This window comes from Lipophrys pholis, assembly GCF_963383615.2.
Source record: "Lipophrys pholis genome assembly, chromosome: 8".
Lineage (NCBI taxonomy): Eukaryota > Metazoa > Chordata > Actinopteri > Blenniiformes > Blenniidae > Lipophrys > Lipophrys pholis.
Genome location: NC_137630.1, coordinates 9,648,411 through 9,675,954, shown reverse-complemented (window position 1 = coordinate 9,675,954; position 27,544 = coordinate 9,648,411). Strand labels below are relative to the sequence as shown.

The 27,544-nt window shown below is 40.8% G+C and overlaps 1 protein-coding gene across 1 annotated transcript; it reads right to left on the bottom strand.

Moving 5' to 3' along the window:
• Nucleotides 1-841: 841 nt before the first annotated feature.
• rnf223 (ring finger protein 223) lies at nt 842-8,858 on the bottom strand. Its single transcript, XM_080470108.1, has 2 exons — nt 8,453-8,858; nt 842-3,168 (listed from the first exon to the last, which is right to left on the bottom strand). The coding sequence occupies exon 2, from the start codon at nt 3,092-3,094 to the stop codon at nt 2,375-2,377; it is 720 nt and encodes a 239-aa protein (XP_080326234.1). The 5' UTR covers nt 3,095-3,168; nt 8,453-8,858; the 3' UTR covers nt 842-2,374.
• Between the last annotated feature and the right edge of the window lie 18,686 nt (nt 8,859-27,544).

Genomic DNA, 27,544 nt, shown 5'->3' with positions numbered 1-27,544 from the left:
TGCCTCATTCTTTGTCAGGAAGCTGCAGAAAGTGATAAATATCGAGAGTGGCATTGGACTCCACGCCATCACTACCACCGGGAAAAGAATTAAAACACTCAAAGAAGAAAACAACTGCTTTTCATATCAATAAAGTTAACAATTGACTGGCAGGCAGTAGTGGTAGAGCAGGGCTCTGGAGCCCCTCTGTTGGAGCTCCCTGTAGGTTTGGCAAAATTTTGCAGTAATAGATCAATTTATCGTATTTTTCTTTTATTTACACACTAGACTCATTTTCAAAATCACACTTAGATCTTAATATTTTTCAAAAATGGCAAAGGTAGCGTAAAACCCATGAAAAATGTGTAAACAACAAAAAAAAAATGGCTGAAAGGACAAAAAGGAAAAAAAATTGCTCAAATAAAATGTAAAACAAAATTACTAAAATAGCTTAAAAAAATTGAAACAGTTTCAATGTATAAAACTGTGTAAATTTCTAAAACGGCTTAAAAATTGCCAATGAAATTCAAACAAAAAAAAGAAACTTTAAAAAGTGTAACTCAGATACAAAAACGGTTGCAAATCACTTCAATGGAATGTTAGTCTGTTTTGTAGACATGTCAAAATAACATTTGATCTAACTTGATGCACCTTCAGTTCAGTGGTTAAACATATGTTGTGGCTCCGCATGAACCTTATTGGTGGAAACTGACAAAAAAGGGTTTTTTTTGGTCATAAAGTTGCAGACCTGCTCTGGAGGTTTGAGGACCAAGCTCGAACTCGTAGGCTGAAATCCCACCGTTCCCAGTGGGCAAGTCAGTTTATTAAGAATATGATCAGTCAAATGCAGAGGAGCCATTTCCTCAAGGGATCAATAAATGATTCTTTCTTTATTTTGTACATTTTACAAACTGAAACAGGAAGCAGATCATTTTAACAATGATTGTTATTGTTTCCTTTGTTCCTTTGAAACCAGGTTTGAACTTATCTTTTATCTGGATTATTTATTTAACCATTCTTACCAGCTTCAGGAATTTATCTTTTTGTGGTGGCCCCTAAATGATCCTTACAATTTAATGTGTTGCTCTGTCATCAAGGACGCCACGCATGATTTCACAAAACCCCACCGCCTCTATCTGATCCCGGAACAAATGAAGGGAAACTTCCTTGTGCCGTCACTGGTTTAAGGTCCACATTGGGAGGAAATGAGGCACAGACGGCGCAGAGTTTGTTTTGTAGCTCAACCCCGACGAAGACTCCTATGTTTTAATTTGCATTGCGGAACGTCGGGAGCTCGGTGTGTGGAGGGAGTTTACAGCGTCTGCTGCTCAGACAGATTAAAACGCTGCCGTAAAAAACTGACAAATGAGAGAAAGATGATGAGCTTCCCTGAAATTATTACTAACCTGATAACGAGGCTGTCAGGGACAAACGTTCCCACCCAGAAAAAATTGTTAACTTTTCTCTTTATTACAGCTCAGTAAACAAAGTCATATCAAAACACACAATCAAATACAAACATTATAGAGTTCTCGCTTGGCACAGACTGATTACATTCATTCTTTGAGATGAGGGACCTTCGCAGCCTGTCTGATATTTGCAACGTAAAGTTCAGGTGGCATATCACTTCGTTTCGATGGACGACGACCAAAGCCAGTCGAGTCCCAGTTCATCAAAATACACTGACCGCGAATTTCCAACATACAGGTGTGTGTTAAAGTGCAAAAATAGTTGGCATTCATGAATGTTTCTGTGTTATTAAGACATGTAGTTGCTCCTGAAGTGGTTTTCTTCATTGCTTGAGAAGAAGGCATCTAAGATCAGTGAAATAATTACAACTTCATGTTTTCAGAGACGAGTTTAGAGTCAATCGTGTCACAAGCTTCACTGAGATTCACATTTTGTGCACTCTGCTGGGGAAGTGGCTCTAATCACCAAGTAAGGGAGAGTATTGTCAAATCAAACAATCAGAAGGGAGATACTCACACCTCATCTGGGTGATCAGGTCCTGATCAGGTCCTGATCAGCCCCCCAACCCCCAATCCCTCGCTGCTGATTGGACCCGGACTGTTCATGTACATGTGGATCAGTCCTGGGTTCATAGACTAAAAGATTGACTAAAGTGGCTACATCTACAATTTGAAAGTGATCATGATTCAGTTCAGTGTGAATAATAAGCTAAATCACTTCATTACAAGCGATTCCAGTGATAATTTAGACTTCAAATCCTTACATCGTCTTCCAGTGTATGTTTGTATCGGAAGCTGCCACATGGAGCAGCTTTAACATTCGTGCTTGTGCTAAAAGCTGAAAACAATCCGACTGAAACTTCATGACGGAAACGTACAATGTCAGATTTGTAGATTTACAGTGAGGTCCAGCTGGGGTAGCGAGTTTAGTCCTTCGGAATGGACATCCTGGTTAAAGGGTTGTCGGTGGTGGTGGTGGGGGTGATGGGGCCGGGATTGGGGGGTTCTCTCATACAGTGCATGTTCCCGGTGCTGAAGACGCACTGCAGGGGCCACAGCACCACCACAATGAGCAGCACCATGAGCACGAAGAAGAGCATCATCCTCTTCCAGTCGGACAGTCTGCTCACCAGGCCAAAGGTCCGGGACCTCGTCTGGGCGGGGGGCTCCGCCGTCTTGCTGGCACCAATGTCAATGCAGATGCAGAAGGCCATGGGGCTGTCGGGGGCCCCCGAGACGGCATCCTGCCGGGAGCTCTTGTAGCACAGCTTCTCCCCCTCCAGCCACACCGGCTCCACATGCTGCTGGTGGCTGGGGAGCTTGCAGAGGACCTCGTGGCTGGTGGCCAGGGCCGGCGGCCCCTCCTCGGGCAGCGTGGTGGGGTGCCTGCAGAACGGGCAGAGGAGGCAGGTGCTGTCCCCGGTGAGGTCAGGGTTGACCCCCGAGACCGCCATGAGGCGGGACAGGCACTCAAGGCAGAAGGTGTGGGTGCACTCCAGCACCTTGGGTGCTTTGAAGACATTGTCGTAGGTGTTGTAGCAGATGGAGCACTCCGGCTGTCCCGCCACCGACACCTTCTTCTGCAGGTCTGCGTGGCCGTCCGGGGTCCCAAATGGAGCGTACCAGACCTGCGAGGTCGGTTCCATCTTTGGAAATGTGCACCTTCCCTCTCCTTATGGTCGTTTCAAATGTTTACTCTTCTGGGTTTTTCTCAGATGATCTAAAAGAAAAAGATGAAAAAAAAAAATAAGGAATTAGCTTTTATGCCTCTAATTTGACAGATACTATGTGGTCAACTCAAGTCCTAACTTTGCTTTATAGAGACACGCTGAATAATGGACTGAGTAATTCCATCAGTCCAAGTGACACACGTTGTTGGGGGGTTTAGCAAATCAAACACAACTACCAAACAAATGAGTCACTCGCATGACAAGCCAAGAATGAAAGGACAGCACACACTACAGGGCTGCGGGTACAGTATGATCTCAGTATTCTCGGGGGGGGGGGGGGGGGGGGATTACGTAAACTCTGAAGACTCAGAAAATAAACAAACACCTTCATTGTAAAAACAAACAAACAAAAAAAAAAACATGAGAAAGTTACACTGCTGTCATGCAGGATCAATACCTAACTCAACAAACCAGGAAGGAAACTGAGTTGAACTTGACAATGTGAGTCAATCAGAGCTTAAACTTTGCTTTTCTGTACTTTCCAGGTTCTATTGATTCATTTGAGTGCTCGCTCTATTTCTAATCTCAGTAATCAGTTCAAATAATATGAATAGAAGTTCTGTTTATCCATAGATAAAGCAGCAACAATGCACATGCTTACTTTGGAGAGGTCTGCGCCAAACCTGTCTTATGAACAATTTATAAAGTTTTTACTACTGCTAGTAAATGTTTACACCTTTCTATCAGCAGTGATAGCTCAACAATGCACAACAGCTTGGTCAGATGACATGAGAAGAGGTTTTGAAGGCAGCAAAGGTCCAGATGAGAGGCCAAGTGGACCTAAGTCACCGGGAAGGATCTAGTTTAATGAGTAACATTTGAGAATAAGTGTTACTTTATGATGGCACCCCAGGGCAAAGTTTAAATCACTGTAATGAAATAATAGCAGATACAATGCCTAAAAACATACTTTCTTTTCCAGGTCCAGGATGAAATACAGCAGAGACTTCTACTTTGTTTGAGTGGTAACATTTCACACGTCGATGAGGGTGAATTTATCAAAAATAAAATTTTATGTTTGCACTTCTTTTTTGATACAATTCCCTATGACAACAGTTCATTAAATAATTAAAATGTAGAGTGTTGTATCTACAGAAACAAGCTCTTTTTGTCACGATTTACACAGAAATAAATTGAAATTATTCATTTTTGAAAGAGAATTAATACTATTTAGTTTAGACCAGGATTGAAAGTGATTTTTATAAATGAATATCAATTTAAAAAACAAACAAACACCTGTTTTCTCATATAGCATGTTTGTTGCAAGTGACAAGTATCATACACAGACCATAACAGCAGGATCGTGAAAACATTTTTACAGACCTCCAATGAGAACTTTTTCCATTTTTGGGCTGTAAAGTACAATTTTATTCAGTAGTACAGTTTCCAGCTGCACATAAATAACATTTTGTTGTGTTTTTTTTGTAAGATTGTTAGCTCTCAAAACATAATTTAACAACACCGCCTGTAACCGTATCACAATACATGAATATAAGTTATTGTAAAAATACATGTCATAGTAAATTTCAAATCCACTGCGCTCAAGAGGATCTATGGTTCTGTTTTTAATATAAGATTGTATTTCAATTATGCCAGAGCCCGTTTCCAGATGATATCAGCACCTTGAAGACGGAACTATTGTTGCAGTGACCAGCTCATTGTGGATAGGTCACAAGTAGTTTCTGTGCACTCAGGATAAATACAGGTTCCTTCGGTGATGCGACTTTTTGTTCACATGGTCGGCCCTTCATGAAACTAATAGATCAGGTTTTGGGACACTTGTAGAGAGCCTGAAGCAGGTTTCTTCATGCTTAATGCTCAAATTCAGGCTTGACAGGCAATTTGCTGCTCTTTTCTGTGTCTGATCTCTTCTTTGTTGCACTTTTTGTTCTCTATTTGGTTGATAAGACTAATAAATGGAAACAACCTGCCTTCTGGCGCTGAGCGCTGAGAGCCTCAAACGTCAAGGAGAATGTGTGTGTTTGTGTGCAGGATGAAGGATGTCGAAGCACAGGTGCTCTCCCCTCTTTGCCCTCAGGGCCGGCGTTGCCCCATTTCTCCCATCGACACAAAGTCTCTGCTTGTTCTCCGCCTAATCGCTCCATCTACCCTTGACATTCCTGCACCTCCACTTCTGTCTCCTCGTCTGTGCTGAAGTCTGACATGCTGCAGAAGGATGAAGACAGATTTGTCTGTATAATTACAACACTCTTATCAGTGTCAGGCCCTCCTTGGACACTCATTGTGACTCAGTTTACCTGAAATAGGAATGTTGTTTCTAGGTGAGGTACTTTACTGGACATCTCTCACCCCATGTGGTGAGCTATGAATAAACAAACCTGGGCTTGGCTTTAGATAAGATTTAACTTAGAATGACGCACGGTTATCAGCCATTCATTAATGTCTGTGAAACTAATCAACCATGAAATGCAGGAGGTGGCAGTTTCTCATCTCGTCAGAGAAATATAATTATACCTTTCTGACACGGCGTTACTGTTGCCGGCAATCGAACAAGGTTCCTTCCACCGCATCAAGGTGAATCATAAAACCTATCAGTTACAGGTAATTGAGACCCAACCCAATGTCTTAAAGGAAGAATTTTCTTTCCTTGTAAAACCCCAGGGCAGGTTATGTTAATGCTGCATGACTGTAAAGTAAAGAGCAACCACATAAGCAGCTGAAAACAACAGTGTCATATTGTCAAAAGCCAAAAGTACAACCCGAGGCCGTAGTACTACTGATGACCGTCCCTCTTATAGCTGTTTTTTTTTCTTTGTTTTACCTTTGCTTTTCAGTGGAAACAACATTCATGCTTCCTTAAGTGATATAACTTGTGGCGTGTAGCACATGTTACACAAGACTCTCATTGTAGGGATTTTTCACGAAGTAGTGAAAACACAGATACTAATATTTTCATTTATTGTTTTATTCACTTCAGTCACCTCAAACATATACTAATGAAAAGTTAGATTAATGAAATACCTGTTTGATTGATAGAATTACACCAGAAAGTAAGATTATATGTTAATATACTGTCATGGAAAGATCACTGGCTGGCCTTCTCTGACCTGCTAGAAGGGCATAAGGCTTAAAGGGCTTTAAAATGACAAAAACAACCTCACAGAGGCACAAATCCAAAACAAATAGATGTGAATTACACAAAACAATGACAGGTAAACAGGAAGTTTTGACAGATGCTTGAAATGACCACAACTAGGTGTGACTTCATCGCAAACTAACACACACAAAAAAGTATTTCAGATCGCAAAAATACAGATACATGAAATAAAAAGCAATGGCAGACACAGAATAATTACAATTAAACACATTATGACAACAAAAAGCCCCTAAAACTTCTGATAATGTTTACACAAACGACCATAGGTCCACAATGGATACAGACACACAATATCATGCTACAAAAAGTAACCAGAAACACAGAAAACGACACACAAATTTGTGTAACACACACACACCCACACACACACATACACACACAAAACTAATCGAGCCATGCATGAGGAATTCTCCCAAAAACCCAAGGCAAGTTCAAACAGACGCAAAATGACCCCGGGGAAACACAACATGACACAACTCATAAAAGATACGGAGATACTGCAATACAAACACAATGACCCTTAAGAAACACAACATAAAAAAGAAGAGGCACACAAACAAAATCACCATCAGATCCCGGAAACAACCACAAAGCAACACCGGACGGCCACAAAGAAGCATAAAGCAAACACGAAGAGAAACGATTGAGACAAATCAAATTCGAACTGGCACTAAAAAAAAAAAAAAAAAAAAGTAGGGATGACTTGGAAGAAACCCAACTTCTTTGTGTACACTTTGGATGGCTGTGATTAGAAATGGTTGTGTACACACACACACACACACAGACACACACACACACGCACACACACACACACAGATCACTATATCACTACATAACTAGACGATGGATCAAAAACATGGTGGAAGAAGAACGTCCAGCTCTGAGATCCTAAAAGCTTAGAGATGATTGACTGTGTCTCAATTTGTGACAAAAGTAGCTTCTCAGGGTTTGAGTTTAGTTAAACATTTACAGTTTTGAATTTGCTGGGTGATCAGGAGGAATGCACCTTCTTCCACTCTGCGTCTGAGCAACAAAATACTGCAAATAACTCAACAGAAATGGGGAAAACCATCTTTGAAAATGGATCGCTGAGTTGGAAAAACTTGCATAGGAGAGACATTCCTTCTGTTTACTTCCTATTTGTAGTGGGTCCTTGTGGACTAGAATCTTAGGTGTTTTAATCATTACAAAAGAATTTATGAGCTATTAAAGCACCCACGCACTTATCAACACTCCCAGATTTTTCTCTGCTGTGTTTGCTCACATTACACGAGTTTAATTCAGACCTGGAAATGTTCTCAACATGGGTTTTTGTTGGAGAGTTCATCAGTAGTAAATAAAGGGTGTAAGGTGAAGGCTTTACATTTCAAACCTTGTTTACAACTTAAAAAGTCCAGAGATCATGTAGAGAAAAGGTCCAACAGCGGGATCATAAGATATAGAGAACAGTCAAATATTAACTCTGAGTAAGAATAACTTCAAGCATTATCAGGGTCTATTTGTGAACTTTGTTTCCCACTTTATCATTCCTCGTCGTTATCAACGACACGTGAGAAAGCCACCTGTCCCACTGACCCACTCTTCTTGTCCTTGTCGGTTCGTGAAAATACATTTTCCACATGACATGCTTCCCTTTCAATCCCGGTTTTTCCCGGCCCCTTTTGTGTCGGGCTTCAGCTGTGTGTGCTCTGCTCAACTGTCACCCACAATGCTGCATTACCGGTTCTCAGCCTGAAAAGCAAATGAAACTCGAGCTGCCTGATGTCTGAAATGAGTGGAGTGCTGCACACCTTTGAGTGGTGCCGGAGCAGCAGCTCGAGTAAACACAAGAGATAAACTTAACCCAACAAACCCAAAATGTGTGTGTGTGTGTGTGGGGGGGGGGGGGGGGGGGGGGGGGTCACGGTGCAGGTGACCCACCTGTGCTCTCACGTTTACACTTATGTGCACACGAGCATGAGACAAATCAGCCTCGTTTACAGATGATTAAATGTGGGGTTTTCCTCCTCAGAAGGAGTGTCTCAACTGACAGACTGCACCTCGATTCTTTTCTTTCCTCAACTGAAGGTGCACGTTGGACAATAGCAAACCGCAAGCTGGCAATAGGAGGCACAAATCCTCAAGGCAACAACATGTGGAGCAAAGGTTCACTTTACCAGTCAGAAGATGAAGACGTCAAGTGAGCCCTCAGTGGATGTTTCGGGGGGGGTCGGACTCCTCTCACTCCCTTTGCACTTGCATCTTTCTCACAAGTCGAGTCACTTCTGAGGTCCCGGCAGGAGAGTTAGATGGTTTTTAACTGTGCGTCCTCTCATGTTGAGATCCTCCTCTGAGCTCTAATGCTCTACTGGGGTTGCGGTGTTGTTTGTGTGGAGGGTGTGTGTGTGTGTGTGTGTGTGTGTGTGTGTGTGTGTGTGTGTGTGTGTGTGTGTGTGTGTGCTCAGCAGCTGAGTTATAGTGTGCTCTGTCAGTGTCAGCTCGGAGCACCTCCTTCCTCGGTGTCCGTTGGCCGGTATCACCTGCCCTGCTCCGTCAGCTCCCTTTTTAGCACTCTATGCAAATGGCCTCAGACGGAGTCTTGGCCTTGAGCTGTTGTCTGAAGGAGGAGGAGGAGGAGGAGGATAAGGAGGGGAGGGAGGAAGAGGAGGGGGAGGGAGGGAGGGAGGGAGGCGGAGAGGGAGGGAGAAGCCTTCAGGAGTTCAAGAAGGGTAATCCACATTTTTGCCCTGTGAAAAACTCTCTGTTTCATTTCATGGTGATATCTCTGTCCCGCTCTCTTCCCGTCTTAACAAAAACAGAATAATGCAATTTCTCGTCACCGCCAGCACAAACAAATTCAGTGTAATAAATTCTTCAGCTGACAGCTGCGTTTCTTTTCCTGTCAACACTATCCAAGCCTGCACTGCAGCAGCAGGCTGCCCCTTGTTCGTCCACCCAGGGTAACGAAAGGCAGACTGAAAGAGACGGCCGGCGTGTCCCAGCACCACATCAAACACTACAACCACACAGCTTTTGCATCAGCCTGTGTGTGTTTAAGCTGCGATGATAAGGTAACAGGTGGTGAAACAGGACTATCTTTCCCCTCAGGCTTTACTCTGTGTGAACAGCCTCTTGTTCCACTTCTTTACTGGAACACAGCCTTGTTGGTTGATGTGACAAATCCAGCGCAATTCATCAACTCTGAGATCCTCGATCAATGTCCAGGGTTTCCGAGCAGAGGGCTTGAATGAAAATACAAAGATTTATGTTGGTGTTGCTGTGAAGAAGCTGTAACCGAGATACATGTGCTGAGCAACTGTAACTGGATTTATGAGGGAATTTAAAATTTTTTAATCTTTTTTTGGACAAACGTTTCCGACGCCCCCTCAGTGCAGAGCCTTGTCTTGTGTCTATGTTGTGTGTGATTCCCAAAGCCTTCCAGATAAGTGGTTTACTGTAAACGATGATGCTGACTGGCCTCCTTACCAGCGTGCTGGATGGTTGTGAGACTGTGGGAATCAGTCACCTCATCATCACTTCAGGTGATACAACTACATCATGACCAATATGTCAAGACAACTTACACTGACCTTTGAAACCGACTGTTAAACATCTTTTAATTTCCCCCAATGTGTTTAATTAACTAAAATAATCAGACTTTAGTTATCCCTTTTTCCCCGCATCGATCCACTGAAGCCATGAACAAAACACACCTTAAGGAGTGTGTTCTTGTTTAAGGAACAAAGATACTGTGAAGAGATCATTTTAGTTGAAGAGGGGAAAGTCGAATTAATCCACGGAGACTCGTTTTTCCAGCACTTCCAACAGATAGTTGACTGGAATGTGATCCGTTGACTTCGGAGGCCAAGTCAACACCATAAAATCATCCTCCTTAAACCATTCCAGGTCATATTTCAGCTGCAAGGTAGGGTGTATTACCTCAGTGAAAAAGAGCCTCTTGATATCAGCCTTCTGTGACAAAGTTGACAATGTTTAGGTAGATGTCAAAAAATGACATTCATTCATATGTAAGGACTTCAGATCTTCATGAGAACACTGCCTCTGCTGTCATGCCTTCCTCCCACAGTGAATCCCAATAAATCTCCAGATAAACAACACACCTATCAAACCGTCCACATGTCAATTCTGACACTCGGTGCTTATTAGAGATGTGTTTTGGCAGGACGTCTACACTTTGACGAGTCTGCATTGATGCAACAAGCCGTCTTTCAAGGCGCTCTACTTTTTTATTGGATCTCATCTGTCAATCAAATCATAAAGTTATTTTTTTATTAGTAATTCATGCCTGAGAGTTGTTCAGTACAGATGTGTTCACCAGTGGATCGATGTTTTGATCCTGGCATTACAGTTTAGTTTTCATCGGGTGCTTCTTTTACTCTCCATTCTCTGTAAGTGTAGACATGTTATGATGCAAGCAGCAGCAATATTTATGGGATTTTGTGTTATTTGTTGGGATATCTGTGTTATTTGTTGGGATATCTGTGTTATTTGTGGGATGAATGGTACATGGAATTGTTTGTATTTAGGGCTCGGTCACCACTACAAGGCAGCAAAGTGTGGGGCAGGCCTCACCTGAGCAGGACAAAATCCAGAACCAGAGGACGCCCTTCATCAGCAAAATGATTTTCTTTCCTATTTTTGAGAAGAAATAGGACTATAAATTGTTTCATTAAAACAGACATTTTTAGACTTGCCCGGTATTCCAACTACCACAAGAGTAGTTATATGTTTTATTGCTTAGAGATCCCAACAGCTGATACCAGTAATATCTCCATTCATACATCTTCTTTACCACTTCGTCGAGCTGAGCATTGCTCGGGGCTGAGGATGATCCCAGCTGACAATGAGCAGAGGCAAGCACTCCCAGGACAGGTTTCTAGTCCATCACAGAGCAAATACAAAGAGACAGTCACACACGCAGTCACTTATTGGAAATTTAGATCCACTAATTAACCTGTCATACATGTTTTGGGCATCTTTGTAACCACAACCAAAGTACAGTCAGGGAGGACACGCAAATCCTGCAAAAGATTGTGGAACGAGGAGCTCTTGCTGTCAATCAAAAGTGCTAACCACTGCACCAATGCGCGTCTAGTATTTAAGCATGCCCCAATTACGCGAGTGCACGTGTTTCTATTTTATTTTATTGGGGGGGTTTTCTATTTTATTTGAACCACTTTGTGTTGCAATTTTTCTTTGTATGAAAAGAGCTCTACAAATAAAGTTTGATTTGATAAAATCAGGAGAATATGAACTGGGAGTCAGGACACACTGGAGGCCACCATTGTTGTTATTGTCCATCGACTCGCATGTGCAAAATAACTATTTACTGTGAACGTGGTACATATGCGCAGTGGCAGCGCTTCAGCCTTTCAGGGAGAAAACAGTTGTGTTTTTCCTTGATTCCACGGAGATGGAGAATTTAAAAAAAAAGAAAGTAGAATTTTCAGTTTTTCTCAACACTGCTGTGGTGTAAACAGGCACATACAGGGCAATGTAGGTTTTGCGTTTTCACTTGAAAATGTAATCTACACAGGGCCTTGATCTCAAGTTCTGACACTTTAAAAATCCCTGCCTTAAGGCCTTTCCTAATCCTGCACAAAGATCTTAACTATTAGACCCCCACGGGTGTCAAACTCAGGTCCTGGAGGGCCGGGCCCTGCATGTTTTCAATGTCTCCCTTCTTCAACAGACCTGTATGTCATGATGGGTGCCATCACTGAGTTCAACAGGAAGCCTGATAACGACCTGCTCACTGCCATCATTTGTGTTGAAGTAGGGAGACATGGAAAACATGCAGGGCTCGGCCCTCCAGGACCTGAGTTTGACACCAAAGGGTCAAATGTAACTTCCACTCCACGGATCCCTGTCAACTGCTTCCAGAGTATCCTTTTCGGATGGGTAACTGACAGTGATAAGGGGAAGCTTTAAAACATTCTCTGTTTGATCATAAAACTGTCTAATATTGACAAAAAACTGCATCACGTTTGATCTTTGAGGTTGAACTCCCAATTAAGCAGAGAAATAGCTAAGAGAAATTAGACTTTTTTTTTTTCCCACTTCAAAAGACTTTTCTAAACCTTCATTCAGGAAATAAGCACAAAAGTAATAAGTGCACATCGACCAGGAAGCGGCTCGTTAGGATGACTTAAAAGATGTGTGTTGGAGGTTTTATTTGATTATCCATTTTATTTTATTGGAATGACAAATGGCTGTTGGCCATCAGCAATAGCATGTTTCTGGAATAACAGCTGCCTAACTGACTGGGTTATTTAGTAACCAGGACACAAATACTGCCGTATCATATCAGCAAAGTCATTTATTGGGCGATGAGAGGTGGGTGCTTTGAGGAAGGAGTAGGTGAACAATCAAATCTTTTTTTATTTCTCTTCCTGGAACCCATGATCTTGGGTTCATAATAAATATGTCAAAGGTTTAGTGGGTGGCTGGGTGAATGTAATACGCCGCTGTCAGGCCTCCTGCATCACAGAGGTGTGGTGCGGGGGAAATACACGTGAGCAAGAAAGCCGTGTGTGTAGACAGGCCATAAAGTGACACAGTGCTGACTGTCTCTACGTTTGCTCAAACAGTAAAGATCAAGGATGATATTTTCAGTCTCTGCTGTCAGGTCACCGAGAGCAGAAACTGTACTCTGACTTTTCTATCTTATAGGCAGTACTGTATGTGTACACGGGGTTATCAGCATTATAACCTGGTAGAGTGCAGAGAATGCCGCTGATTAATGACACGTTTTATAAAATCATTCATACTTAAACAAAATAAGCATATATATTTGGTAAATATCTTCCTCATAACAACATTATGGACGGGCGACTAGAGCATATCAGTTTGACAGCACATTCATAAAGAAAAGTAGATCAAACTTGAGCATATGGTTGAGTCTTGTTCAAATGGCTGGAGGGCTTTTAAGTGATATTTGATGTGAATGATGTTCAGCGAAGCTCCCCAGCTGGATCTAAGATGGAGATGATGTCGGTATATATGGTATGGGTACGATAGTGGCCTAAGATTGACATTTGAAATCACATGATCGTCATGATGCTGTGTGATCTATTGCCAGGATCCAAGAAGCATGCGCAGGTGAATACTAACATTGGAGATGTGCAGCACAGTGAGGTAGTGGTTTGCAATCTGACTTCAGAAGAGAAGTGTTATGAAAAATACAGGAAATTTCAGATTCAAACTGTGGCCGTGATTAATGTAGGTGCTACACGTGCAAAGCTGATATCATGGATGTTGATGTATCAACCGTGCGCACATGACTTTCAAAATACATGCGAAAATTATGTGCTTAAAGATAATGTAATATAGGTTAAAATCCTTCTGTATGCTCGTGTGTGTATGTCACGTCTTCAGTTTTTGTTCTTTCCAAAGTGAAAAAATGAGAATGTACATCAATAATATAAATCCTAATCACTCACAAAGTTTTGCAACGACATTTGACTAAATAACAACTGAAATCCGATTTTTGTAGGGACATTCATCAGTGATAACAATGATTCTGTAATAGGTGTAGATCAGACTCGCGGTCCGGTTACTCTAATCCTCCAATATATTTGTTTACATAGTGAAAGTGGAGGATTATCAAACCTCATTTTGTGGTCACTCAACCCCTAATGTCATCCTTCAATGGTCAACAAAAGCAATTGTTATTATTCTAAGTTGCTCACACGGAGAAGACTGATCTATTTGCATGTGGATGCAATTAACAATGCTTTATTCATTATCTTAGTAAATAAAGTCCAATAAAAGAGGCAGAATTATGATGATGGTTTATTACTGGGACATTTGTTACACAGCGATAAAGCATGACACGGTGATGTTACCTGTCACATCGGATGAGGAGGCCGACACTGATGTTGAGCAGAGGTGAGGCAGAAGATGCTCATGCTCCAACTTTCCAGCAACAGATCTTCTTCTCTCCATGTCAGCAGAGGCTCCGTTTCTTCAGTGTCACAGGAAGTCCATTTGAAACTTGGACTTGATGAATGTGTTCCCGGAGCCGGCGCACAGCATGGGTGCACTTCCTGCCCGCGTCGTGTCTTTTAATGTCAACAAGAGAGATGCTCAAGCTGAGAGAAGGTCACCACTCAAATTAAACCTCCTGCTTCCAATTAATGCAGTGAGCGCGACGCGAGGGGCCAGATGCACGTTTGCAGGGAACAAGAGGAGTTTAGATAAGGAGTAAATTTAGCAGCCACCAGCTGGAGACATTGTTTTCGGGGTGACAGTCTATCCCTTGTCTCATTATGTAACTGGGGGTGTACAGTGGTGTAGTGGTAAGGAAGAGGAAGAGGGAGCTGAACCCTGGTTTGAGGCCAGAGGAGATATTTTCCTGTCGTTTTGTACATCTGGTTTACTTTGGAAACTCTAGTATTGTATCTCATGCATTGGAGCTTATTGGTGTTTTGTTTTTTTCTTTTTAAATTGCCCGAGTGGGTGAGATTGTTCCTCTGCTATTTGTATGTTCATCTAAAATAATATATATTGTATCAGTAAAGAATAAAGTGAACTTTTAGCCAAAGATCTGTTTTCCGCTCCACTTCGAAGTAAAACCGTCACTAGTATGTCTATACGAAATCATGTCAATTCAACAGCCCTACTATGTGCAGGAGCCTCATGTTTGAGATAAACTGTCAACTTAGACGGTAACAGAAAGGTGTCAAAGGTACTTTATTTAAAAAGATAGCTATTTAAAAAAAAGTCAAACAGTATTCTTTCTTATTTATCTCAGTTCTGATTGTGACTGTCAGCCATCATCAGAGTACATGAACACACAAGAATGTGAGCATGTATTTTAATTCTTTTTTTCTTTTTTACTGGTCTGTTAAACAAGTGGAAGGAGAAGTACAGCATGAAATAAACAGAAACATTGCAAAATGGCAATGTAAACAATAATATTATGTACTTTATTGGCAAAAGAAGAACAATGCATCTAGTTTTCATAACACTCAGTATATTATATAAATATTTATGTCAGCAGCAGTTTACCTGGTTGTTGGATGGGCACGGCAGCAAGGTAACAATTCTGGTTGACTAAAATGTCATCTCAAATCATACGTGCATTCTCAAAATGTCTGCTACAATTACAATATGCTCACGTGCTATGTTAACTGTGATGTATCGCAATAATAAGGAATGCGCGTATGTCTTTGTTAGCTGCAGACAGATGATGTCAGGTGACGTAAAGATAAATAAATAAATAAAACAAAGAAGGTAAACAAAAGAAGTTGGGATTCACGGGCACATGATTCTCAGCTTTATAGTTTACAGTATGTGGGTTCAGGTCATCACTTTATCTTTATGGCCCAGAACTGGAAAACAGTCTCATTCTTTATCGGACAATCTTTGGCCCTGCAGCTCTCGCTGTCGGTTTTTGTTGTCAGTCATTTATCTAGAAAGAGGAAACGATGTTCTCTGTATTGTAGATATTTTGTCGTTGGAAGAAATTTGCAGAGTGCATGCAGCCTCCCCAGAAATTAAATAAATAATAATAATAAAAAGTCATGACAGTCAGATGCCCTGAAATTGTGTTATCAGCGTCCTAAGAATACTTGATACTACTTTCATCAAGGACCAATAAATATTCTAGGTTCATGGGAAAGGTAATTTTTCCATCACGGTGACCTCAACTGTCAACAAGGCGATTTTATGGTTAAGGTGGGTCACTTTTATGCATTATTGCATCCAGGCAAATTACTTTTGGTAAACAGTGACGCAGTGTTTAAATGACACGCACATTGATTTTTGACTTGTGGAAATTCAGTTTAACCTCACCTTAAAAGAACCTCCAGAAAACTTCATTCAATGATTTACTTTATGGTTTTCCTTTATCACATACTGTAACTGTGACACACACGCACGCACGCACACGCACGACACACGACACAAGACTTTTTCTTCAAAAAAAAAAAAAGAAACAATAGTATGGTTTCCCCTAAATTTAAAAAAGATTATCTTTTTTCTTTCTTTGGTTCCTTGTGTAACATTCAGTTGATAAAAGAAGGAGGGAAAAAAGTTTTTTTCATTGTGTTTTTTCATTCATAGATAGGCACGACTCAGCAGTATTAGTCCATTTTATTGTTACTGTTGCCTGGAAAGTTTAATAAATGGTTTCAAAATAACAGATTTCAGCCATTAGGGGCATTCCATGGATTCATCCATCCATCCATCCATCCATCCATCCATCCATCCATCCATCCATCCATCCATCCATCCATCCATCCATCCATCCATCCTTTACAGTTACAAGAACAGACTGAAATCTTTCCCATCTTACATTGGGACAAGAGCTCCCCATGGACCTGTAAAAAAACAACTAAAGTCAATATCCTTTTTTTTGTATAAAAAAAAGTTAACTTCACTTGTGAAGTGAATGCAAAAAAGTTATTTTGAACTTTTTTTAAACTTTAAAATTTCTATTTGTTTCCTTTTTTCTCCCGCCTTGTGGCAAAAGAGATTTGATCTGTAGAACAAACACATAAATCTAATTTATTTCCATTGAGCGCCAAATTAATCAAAAATGAATCAAGAAATGTTGTATTGTAAAGAGGCAGTCAGTAAGAAAGACTTTAAGTGGGCTTGTTTGTGCAGACACCTGCCTGAAAGCAGAACCAGAGATGAACATACAGATATGACAAACAATGGTGGGGCAGGAACCACAGATCCACGATGCATGAGAGCTTGAAATACCTAAAGAAAAGTTGAGCAATAGAGGAAAAGAGAAGGAAAAACCGGCTACACAAGAACAAAGACAAGGTGACTTCAAAAAATCACACACAGAACAAGTTTAGAATTAAGGCATTTTATATGAGAATTACATGATATCATTGTTCCATTTTTTTAAGGATAGCTCCAAACGTTCTTAGTCACCCAGGTCATGAAATAGCTACAACGACAACTGGACTTGCTTAAAGTATAAAAGAAATGTCATGTCTTATGGTATAAAGCGTTTCAGCTTGCCATACCAATTGAATGCAAAAAGTATGGGTCCTAGTACAGAACCCTGTGGAACGCCGACGTTTTTGTATCGTTAAGAAATATCAGTGGCTATCTATTACAATCCAGGTCAATTGTGGATGACGAGTTGATAAGTGTGTGAAGGACTTCAGGGGGGTTATTATGTCTCACACCTGTGGGAATAGAAGTTCACCAGAACTATTCAGATGGAATAATGATGCTATGGCCTCCTCGGATTTAATTACAGCATCATGAGACAGACACCTGCTGTAATATTTCTATTACAGCAGGTGCTGTGCAATCCATTAAATCCTGACGTTGTTAATGATTGGACAAAAGAAGGTTTTGAGAAGAATGCTGCTGGATCGAGGGCGTGATTAAAACAGTTGGCTTATTTACATACTGAGAAAGGACACTCAAGTCTAACAGTGGGTAAATCCATCGTCCTGTTATTCTCAACATTTTCACGTTAAAGTCACCTGCTGCAATAAGTTCGTTCTTTAAATAGTGAGTCCTCGCTTTGTTCTGGTGGATGATATCAATAGCTAACACTATTGTTCTATTTAAGTGTCTCAAATGAGTTTCAATGAGATTTAGGGCTGAGGTTGATTAATGAGCTTGAGAGGTAGATTACTGCCGCTCCTCCTCCAGGAACATGACAATTAATATGACCGGTGGGGGGCTGATTCATTCAGACAGACTCTCACTCCTGCAACAAGGTCCCTGCAAGACACCATTTATCAGTGTAATGATCAGTTATTACCATCATTTTCTGAGGTGGATTTGGAGGCGAGTGATCAAATATATAACAGCCTGCATGTAATCACCTTTTTCTTATATCTGTATACGTACAAATCCCTGTGTGTGGATTCTTTACTTGAATAAGAAAAAAAAAAAGGAACAAAGTGGCATGGAGAATATTACAGCATGGAATGAAGGGTTAAGAAGCAATGTGTATTAAGCATACTTTCAATGTCGCCAGGAGCCATATAGTGCGAGTTAGAGGTGATAGGTACAGCAGGAGTTTATGAAAATAGTTACAGTTAAATTAGTGAACAAACAGCTTCAGATAATGTTATCGCTCAGTGAGACTGAGAGCTCAGAAGTAAGGAGTTATGCTCTGAAAACAAAGATAATCAGAAAAGCTAAAATCACTCAATAATGGCAAAAAAATTTTTTTATATAGTTAAAACTCTAAGTGTTAAAAAGGAAAAATAGCCAAAATGTCTAAGAGACAAAAAAATGGTTCAAACAGCTAAAACAGTTGGAATGGCAAAAAATAAATAAATAAATAAATTCTGCCACAAAACAAAACGAAGACCCTGTTTACATGACAACGTTTTCAACATGAAAACATAAAAGTTATGTTCCATTTTGGGTGTCCATTTATTTGATAATGGTGCTCAGAGCTACTAAAAATGCAACTTTTCTGAAACACTTCTACTGAGCATGCACACCACGGTTGTAGTAAATACTTCTTTTGCATGTGCGGACGCACATGCACTTTCATTGAGTTTTCACTTGAAACATTGTGTTGCATAAACAGGGCCTATAACTCGCCATTGTTATTGTTTATAACGTACGCACGCATGTGTCTGTGGTTTCAGTACATAAACAAACATCAGCACCGACTCGCCTTAAATGAAAACATCCTTTTCAGTGTTTCTGTGTAAACAGAACATTTCCAAGCTCAGCTCCAAAGAGCTAAAACAGCATTCAATAAAATATTCTAAATTGTAGAATATATATATATATATAACAAAAGAGACGCATCTCAGGTTCACAATTTATGATATTTTATGTGTGTGTGTATAACTTTATGAATTGTGTTATCCTCATTTTAAAAATTTGAAATGTTTTGCGGCTTGAGATCAATCATATCTAAAACCACATGCTGCACACGCTGATTTCTTAATGAAATTCACTTTTATGCAGCACATTATGGTTTGTAGACTAACGTGTTTTCTTGATATTGTTTGTAGTGTTTTGCTTTTAGAGATGCACGCACACATTATGCTTGCTGTCGCAGCACTTAGTTGGTTACAGTTTTTTTCTTAATCCTGTCATATCGAATCATCAACATCCTCAACAGGTTTTTCTTGCTTGTACCCGACAATACTGCAGTAAATCCATACATTTAGAAGTGAACTCTACAGGTTGTCTTTACACTAATCATCACGTCCATGGAGAAACAACTTACTTCCTCGTTGTCGTGTGAACGTTTACAAACACACTATTAAACACAGCACAGCAACCAAAACCACAGATATATGAAGAGTAGAAATAATGGAACACAAGGACTGTAATCTACATGGGATGATGTTGTTAAAGAGAAGCCTCTTCTAAATACACCTGGAGTGCACGGTGTGGACTCACACTGCGTTGCTCCCTGGATTTAAACAGACACACGAGGTGACTCCAGCAGACTCACAGCGACGACACGCTGCGCATCAGTAGGAGTGTGTGGCTCCATACCGAGCTCTGTTGTGGATTCCCTCTGTCCTCACCGGGCAGCGTTGCCCTCTCGAGGGCCGTGAGTGACGGGCTGACTCCCACCACGTCTGCTCCGATTAGAGGAGGATGTCAGGCTCACTGCTCCAGCGAGTTCACTCACACTCTCAACCGGGATTAGTTATAAATGAGCGGTTCTCAAAGTGGAAGACAATAGGAGAATAACTATGTGGGTCAGAGGTATGGCTTTTAATTGTTTCAGAGATGTCGTGAAGACAAGGAACAAAATGCAGAGTAGAACTGTTGGTCGTTTTATTAAAACACCTTCAGTTACAACAGAAGCAGAAAAGGCTCAATATTACATGAGTATTCTGATAATGATGTGATTTACGATAAATGCACACCTTTTACAAGAAACAATCCTGAACACCTGCACCATTCACAATTCCATGTCAGCCAGGCCGTTCAGTAAAGAGTAACAAGTTCAGGTTAGAGTAAAAACAAAGAAATATTAGGATGTGTCTCAGATAATTATCATGTCAGTGTCATGTTTTCATTTGCAGTGTTGTTCCTGTATGAGTTTGTTTGCCTTGGCCAAGTACATCGCTCATTCAAGTCAACTGCTCCTGGAATGTTCTCTTGTCCATAAATACACTCTTGAATAGATGCTGTTAATGTGTTTGTACTTTGAGATTAACAGTGCTATTTCTCTTGCCTCTAACTTAAACCAGTTATAATAGAGATGTCTTTGTCTGGGATCAGTTCGAGGACTTCTTTGTTTTCCGTTTCCTCGATGTTGTGTTTCTGACCTTTGTATCGTATCCGCCAGGTAATAAGTAGTTATAGGTTCACAATACATGGCAATGTTTTAAGAAATCACGTTTCTGTATTGACTGGGATTAATCTCTCTTCCTCCTTCATTTTGTATCGAGGGGACATGAATTCACTGTGCATAGAAACCGAATTTACCTCATATGATTAGGATTAGATTGTGAATGTTGATTTCCTGATAACCATGAAGTTGTGATACATTCTAGATATGTATGTAAATTATGACTTTAAGCCTGTCACGTGTGAGATTTGGGAGAGTTATTATTCTGTGAAAAGAGTGTTTAAAACCACCTGCTCCAATATTAAAATTTGGTGCATTTCCTAAAAGCTGATGTTTATCTGATTATAAAACAAATTACATCCTGATTTCTTTGTACCTGCTGTAGTGAATACAATTACAGTGAAGAAAATGAGTATTTGAACACCCTGCTATTTTGCAAGTTCTCCCACTTAGAAATCATGGAGGGGTCTGACATTTTCATGGTAGGTGCATGTCCACTGTATGAGAGATAACCTAAAAAGGAAAATCCAGAAATCACAATCTATGATTTTTTAACAATTTATTCGTGTGATACAGCTGAAAATAAGTATTTGAACACCAACGTTAATATTTGGTAGAGTAGCCTTTGTTTGCAATTACAGAGGTCAAACGTTTCCTGTAGTTCTTCACCAGGTTTGCACAGACTGCAGGAGGGATTTTGGCCCACTCCTCCACACACATCTTCTCTAGATCAGTCAGGTTTCTGGGCTGTCGCTGAGTAACACGGACTTTCAGCTCCCTCCAAAGATTTTCAATTGGATTTAGGTCTGGAGACTGGCTAGGCCACTCCAGAACCTTGATATGCTTCTTACGAAGCCACTCCTTGGTTTTCCTGGCTGTGTGCTTTGGGTCATTGTCATGTTGGAAGATCCAGCCACGACTCATCTTTAATGATCTGACTGAGGGAAGGAGGTTTTTGGCCAAAATCTCACAATACATGGCTGCAGTCATCCTCTCCTTAATACAGTACAGTCGTCCTGTCTAATGAGCAGAAAAACACCCCCAAAGCATGATGCTACCACCCCCATGCTTCACAGTAGGGATGGTGTTCTTAGGATGGTACGCATCATTCTTCTTCCTCCAAACACGCATAGTGGAATTATGACCAAAAAGGTCAATCTTGGTCTCATCTGACCACAAAACTTTCTCCCATGACTCCTCTGGATCATCCAAATGGTCATTGGCAAACTTAAGACGGGCCTTAACATGTGCTGGTTTAAGCAGGGGAACCTTCCGTGCCATGCATGATTTCAAACCATGACGTCTTAGTGTATTACCAACAGTGACCATGGAAACAGTGGTCCCAGCTCTTTTCAGGTCATTGACCAAGTCCTGCCGTGTAGTCCTGGGCTGATTCCTCACCTTTCTTAGCATCATTGAGACCCCACGAGGTGATATCTTGCATGGGGCTCCACTCCGATTGAGATTGTCCGTCATGTTTAGCTTCTTCCATTTTCTAATGATTGCTCCAACAGTGGACCTTTTTTCACCAAGTTGCTTTGCAATTTCTCCGTAGCCCTTTCCAGCCTTGTGGAGTTGTTTGGACAGCTCTTTGCTCTTAGCCATGCTGAATGTTTGGGTCTTACTGATTGTATGGGGTGGACAGGTGTCTTTATGCAGCTAACGACCTCACACAGGTGCATCTGATTCAGGATAATACAGTGGAGTAGAGGAGGACTTTTAAAGGCGGACTAACAGGTCTTTGAGGGTCAGAATTCTAGCTGATAGACAGGTGTTCAAATACTTATTTTCAGCTGTGTCACACGAATAAATTGTTGAAAAATCATAGATTGTGATTTCTGGATTTTTCTTTTTAGGTTATCTCTCATACAGTGGACATGCACCTACCATGAAAATGTCAGACCCCTCCATGACTTCTAAGTGGGAGAACTTGCAAAATAGCAGGGTGTTCAAATACTTATTTTCTTCACTGTATGTGATTTCCACATGAGTGTATGTCAAAATATCAGATTGTACTCTTGTTAATGTTTTGGATTGGTAAATAGTGTCAATCAATTGCTAAAACTTTAAGCTTTTTAATTTCTCATGGAGGCTTAATACAAAGGTGGACTAAAACAAATACGAGAGGGTTTCGTGCTTTTAACTTTTTAAATGGAAGAAAAAAAACATGAGAATGTGTTCAAACACTGTATTGCTACCTAAACACAACCTGTACGTACATGTTGTAGAATGTAACCAGCTCACTTCCGGTATAAATCAAACTTTATGATTTATTATTCGGGGGGGAAAGATCGGTGGTGTATGTGTGTTTTAACTGACAGACAGGCACTGACAGGAACTTTAGGCCTCAACAGAGAGACAACAGCGTGAGGAGCACCAATTATTCTCGCCCGACAAAAGAGGAAAGGTTTCTTACAAAATGTTGAACAGTTTGTCCTCTTATGTGAAAGGGTGGTAACAGGAGGTCCGCAGGAAAAATGGCTGAGAAGCTCACCTGGGCCGTTCCTCCTGCATTCAGGTCACATTTACACGTACCTGGGTATTTAAAAAAAAAACCTGATATTTCTCTGCGTCTGGGCCTAAACGCAGCTACGACTCACCACAATTGATGATTCCTTCGCCACAGTGGCGATTTAGAAAAACTCTAAAGTCTCCATTCGAGGGTAGGCAGAGATTTACGTCACAATTCATGATGTCATGTTTTGGGTTTTTTTCAGCATTCTGATTGGCTGTCATGGCTTCATGCTTCCCGCTACACTGAACCCTTCGGGTTTGGCTGCTCATAGTCGCTCTGGACCGGGTATTTATGTGGCTCCATGTCAATGAAGACTTTTTGTTAATGTAGAGGGGGAAATATCCTTTTTTTTTAAAATACCCGTGTACATAAACATGGCCTCGATTGGTAAGATCACTTCCAAAACTTTTTAAAGTGGTTAAAAGCATGATTTAAAAATCCATGATCTTAAGGTGAATCTTAAGTATTTATTTTAACTCAGAGTTTTAGATCTGATGAATACTATATAAAATATATCACTTGTTAGACTTGTCTCCTACTAAGGGAGGATACAGTCCCAGTCTGGCAAAGCATATTATTTTGGTAGGATGTATTATATGGTTCTTGTAAAATGTTCTTCATCTTATAACATTTTCTTTTATATATTGCTGTGCTCATGTTTTGTTTTGTAGTCTACAAATAAAGACGCCATTAAAGGAGCCAACCACTGCTTTTCCCAGAGTTAATAGTTTTGATTCTTGATCCTCACCCCCCTGATAGAGCAGTCTATCCCCACACCAGTTATTACCTTTAATTGTTCCTTCACATTTTAGTGAATTAATTGCAGTCTTCAGCCGATCCTTCATTCATCTGACATTTTACCCCTTTGTTGCCGCGGCTGGAATGGAGGCAAATGGTTTATTCTCAGCTTTTATAATAAATGTATTTATCCTGTACAGCATTCTCCGGCTCCTGTCTATTTGGACCTCACCAGGTCACGTCTACCTATACAAATGATCTGGAACAAACTGGCTCAGACTGGGTTACACAGTAACAAAGCATTCTAATCTCATAATTGGTGTGCATGTTTTAACAAGTGCAAGCAAATGCATATGCGTTGTAAAAACCCTACCTTTCCAGAGAACTGGCTCAATTCTGCTCACTCTGCCAGAACTCAACAAAATCTAGGTCAATTAGGTCACGGCTGCTGCTGAATGAGGTAAACATCTGGATTTAAAAAGAAATCTGCAGGCGGAGTCCAGGTTACATTTTTACAAGTCACTAACAGTAGACTTAAAGTATTAGTACTAGTCCACATCATGTTTGCGCACAAACATTCAGTTTATCTGTGAGACACAAGACGGCGAATGTACAATGTTTCATCCACCCCAACTCTAACTGACTGTGGGCTGTGGCAGGTTACACCCTGCACAGAGCAGTACTACAAGGAGACAATACTGATGACTTACAGGCAAGTTAGAGAAGCCAATAAAACTGAAATGTCTTTTTGTTTGCTTTAGTTTTATTTTTGCAGTGTTGGAGAAACTCCACATTAAGAAAGACCATGCAAAACGTTTGGGCAAAGTTTTCAAGAGAAAAGGCAACTATTTGAAAACGCTCCTACTCTGTCTCCATGTTGACGGAGGAAACGCTTGCTGTGCATGCGCACCACGGTTAGAGTAAATAGTTCTTCTGCACATGCAGGAAAAGATGGACAATAACGACAATGTTTTCCTCCAGAGTGTCATGACGACTCCCAGTCCATATCCTCCTGGAACTTGTATAGTTTTATAGTTGAGAGTCACCCATAATAGCAATCCAACTTTATCATCTGCCTATACAAAGGTCTGTGCACTAAGAGTGTATTCTTTTGACGTTTCATTACAAAAATAACCAACAGCACCCACTAGTGGCCCAACAGGAAAACAATGTCATTTTTCAGTGTTTCTACTCTTACCATGGAAACGGACATCATTTTCAAAACGCTGCTGTGTAATTGCAAAACATTTTCAGAAACACACAATTATTTCTTTTCACTTGAAACGTTGTCGTGTAAACGGAGGCTGAAGCCTGGACCGACCTCAGGGATATTCTCACTGTAAGGTGGGCGCTAAAGTGCTAACCACTACACCACGGTGCAGCGGCCCAACAAAAGCACACAACCTAAACTGGTATCAGACAGATCTGTTCTGAGATTAATCGGCCTTGATGTGAGCCGCTAAATGTGGCTCCTCAGTTGATCAAATATCCGTCAGAAGAAAGCCTCGGGACAAGTGAGAGGAGCACGTTAATCTCTGGAGGAGATGTTGGCAGGCAGGAAATATGTGTCGATTTGCATTAGGCCTCCGAGACATCCACAATCTGGCCAAATTCTATCTCTGTTTCTGTTTTGTTTTAACATTGCACAGGTTTTCCATGTAAAGAAAAGCGCATGATTTCTCTCCAGCCTGCCTGCACTTCTCTTAAATGTGGAGTTTCTTTTTGAACAGGCGGCTGTGAGGTGTTTTTCAAACAAATGTCCGTCAAACACAAGTAATTGCTGTGACTCCTGGGAACTGCAGTACTTTCTGTGATGGAAAAGTCCACAGATTCAGTCTTTATTTATTTACTTTTTTTTCATCTTAGCCAGTCAGAATCTAACAAATATACCCTTTAACTCCAGCACAATTAACAGTTCCATGTTCGCTCAGCTGAAAGAAAAAAAAAAAACCATCTGTGAGTTCCATCTTATTAAAATGTCCTGCGATCGTTGAAACTGTCGGATTGAAAAGTAAATGCTATGTGAGATCACTGGTGTCCATGCATTGGGGAAACTTTCTGACTTTTAATTGCTGTGAGGAGAAAGGAGAAAACACGTGGAGCACGTGGAGAGAGCGCCCCCACGTGGTCGTCATCATGTGGCATGTTGAGGACGGATTGTGACAGTCACGCGACAGCTGCCGCTCTGGATGAACTCGTGTGTGCCTGTATTATCCAATATTAAGTAATATTATCTATCTCAATATTACCTGAGCTGCAGAAGATTTTCTTTTTATAAAATAAACTCTTCTAAAGCCACTAAAACAAACAATAAACACAACATTTCAATACAAATGGTTGAGAATGTTAAACTCCACGTCTGCTAACAGCCAGGGTGTTTGTAATAAATAAGTGAAGGAGAAGGGGACGTTATTTCATTGGCTATGGGAATGTGATACGGTCAAACATTTATGTAAACAAGTCACAAAATGTTTGAGATATGTTTCACTCAAAGATACCCCGTAATGTCAAACTAGATGATTGTTCATGATTGAGTGGGAGGGGGCATAAAGAAAATGACGGTCAACAAGATCTGCGCATATGCGTTTGTATTTTGTGTCATTATACAATGTTTAATATGATGGAAAGCATTTTGAGAAATAAATGCACTTTCTTTTTTGTACAGCACTTCAATGAGACGACTGGGCCAGTCCGAGACCCTCCTCACTTCACTCCTGCTCACAGATACAGAATGTCGCCTGGATTTTTTAGTCACGATTGTGCACGAAGAAAAGTGGAGGAATGGAGTGAGAAATTCAGCACAGCATTTCAGCATTTGAAAACCTGGTAATGCATAAATATGATTTTTTTTTTTTTTTTTTCAAATTTGCATATGACCTGATTCAAGTGCTTCAAGATTCTGTGTTTAGAATAAAACTGTCATATTTTGAGATAAAGGTTTGGATTTTTAAGTTGAAATATTTCAACATTCTCTGCTGAATGACTTTGTCATATTTAATATTTGCTTTTGGCAAAATGTTGACTTTATTCTTAGTTTTGTTTTCCCACTAAAACATGTCTTTTGAAGCCATCAGTGATCAATCTCTACATCTAACGTCACATCGGGGGTCCTGGAGTCGTTCCCACCTGAAGCTTAAAGCTCGAGTTCAGTCAGGAAAATCTGTACCTTCTGTTCTGAAAGTGTTGTTTTCCTGCAGCTCTATCCTTCAGGGCATTCCCTTCTTTCAGCTCGTCTCCAGGCTCTTTATAATCCAATTCCTCATCCATCTTCTAATATTGCTAATCCTAATTCATCCCCAGAAATTGAAGTTGTTCATAAGACGTTTTGTGACAAGGTGAAATGAAAGTGAACATTTTGTACTTCTTTTCCACACTGAAGCAAAGAAGCATTTCGGGGGTCATGACGCCATTTCTTTTTACTGGTTTGGCCAAATTGAGATCAAAGGGAGGCCTGAAATAAAATGAGTTTTACACCTCTGCTCTAAACCCTCTCATGCGCAACCTGCCTCTTTCACAGCACCACCTCGACAGCCGGTCTGAACTCCACCAGTGCCCAGACTGCAGGATCCTGCTCGCCTCGTTCATCTGGGATAATCCTGTCATCATCAAACTCAAAATGCAATACACGTTATTCTTCTTTTTTTTTCTCCCAGTGGCTCCCTCAGCTCACATGCATGCTTTTGGATGGTGGACCAGGAGAAAACCCCTGCACGCTAAGGAAGAACATGCAAA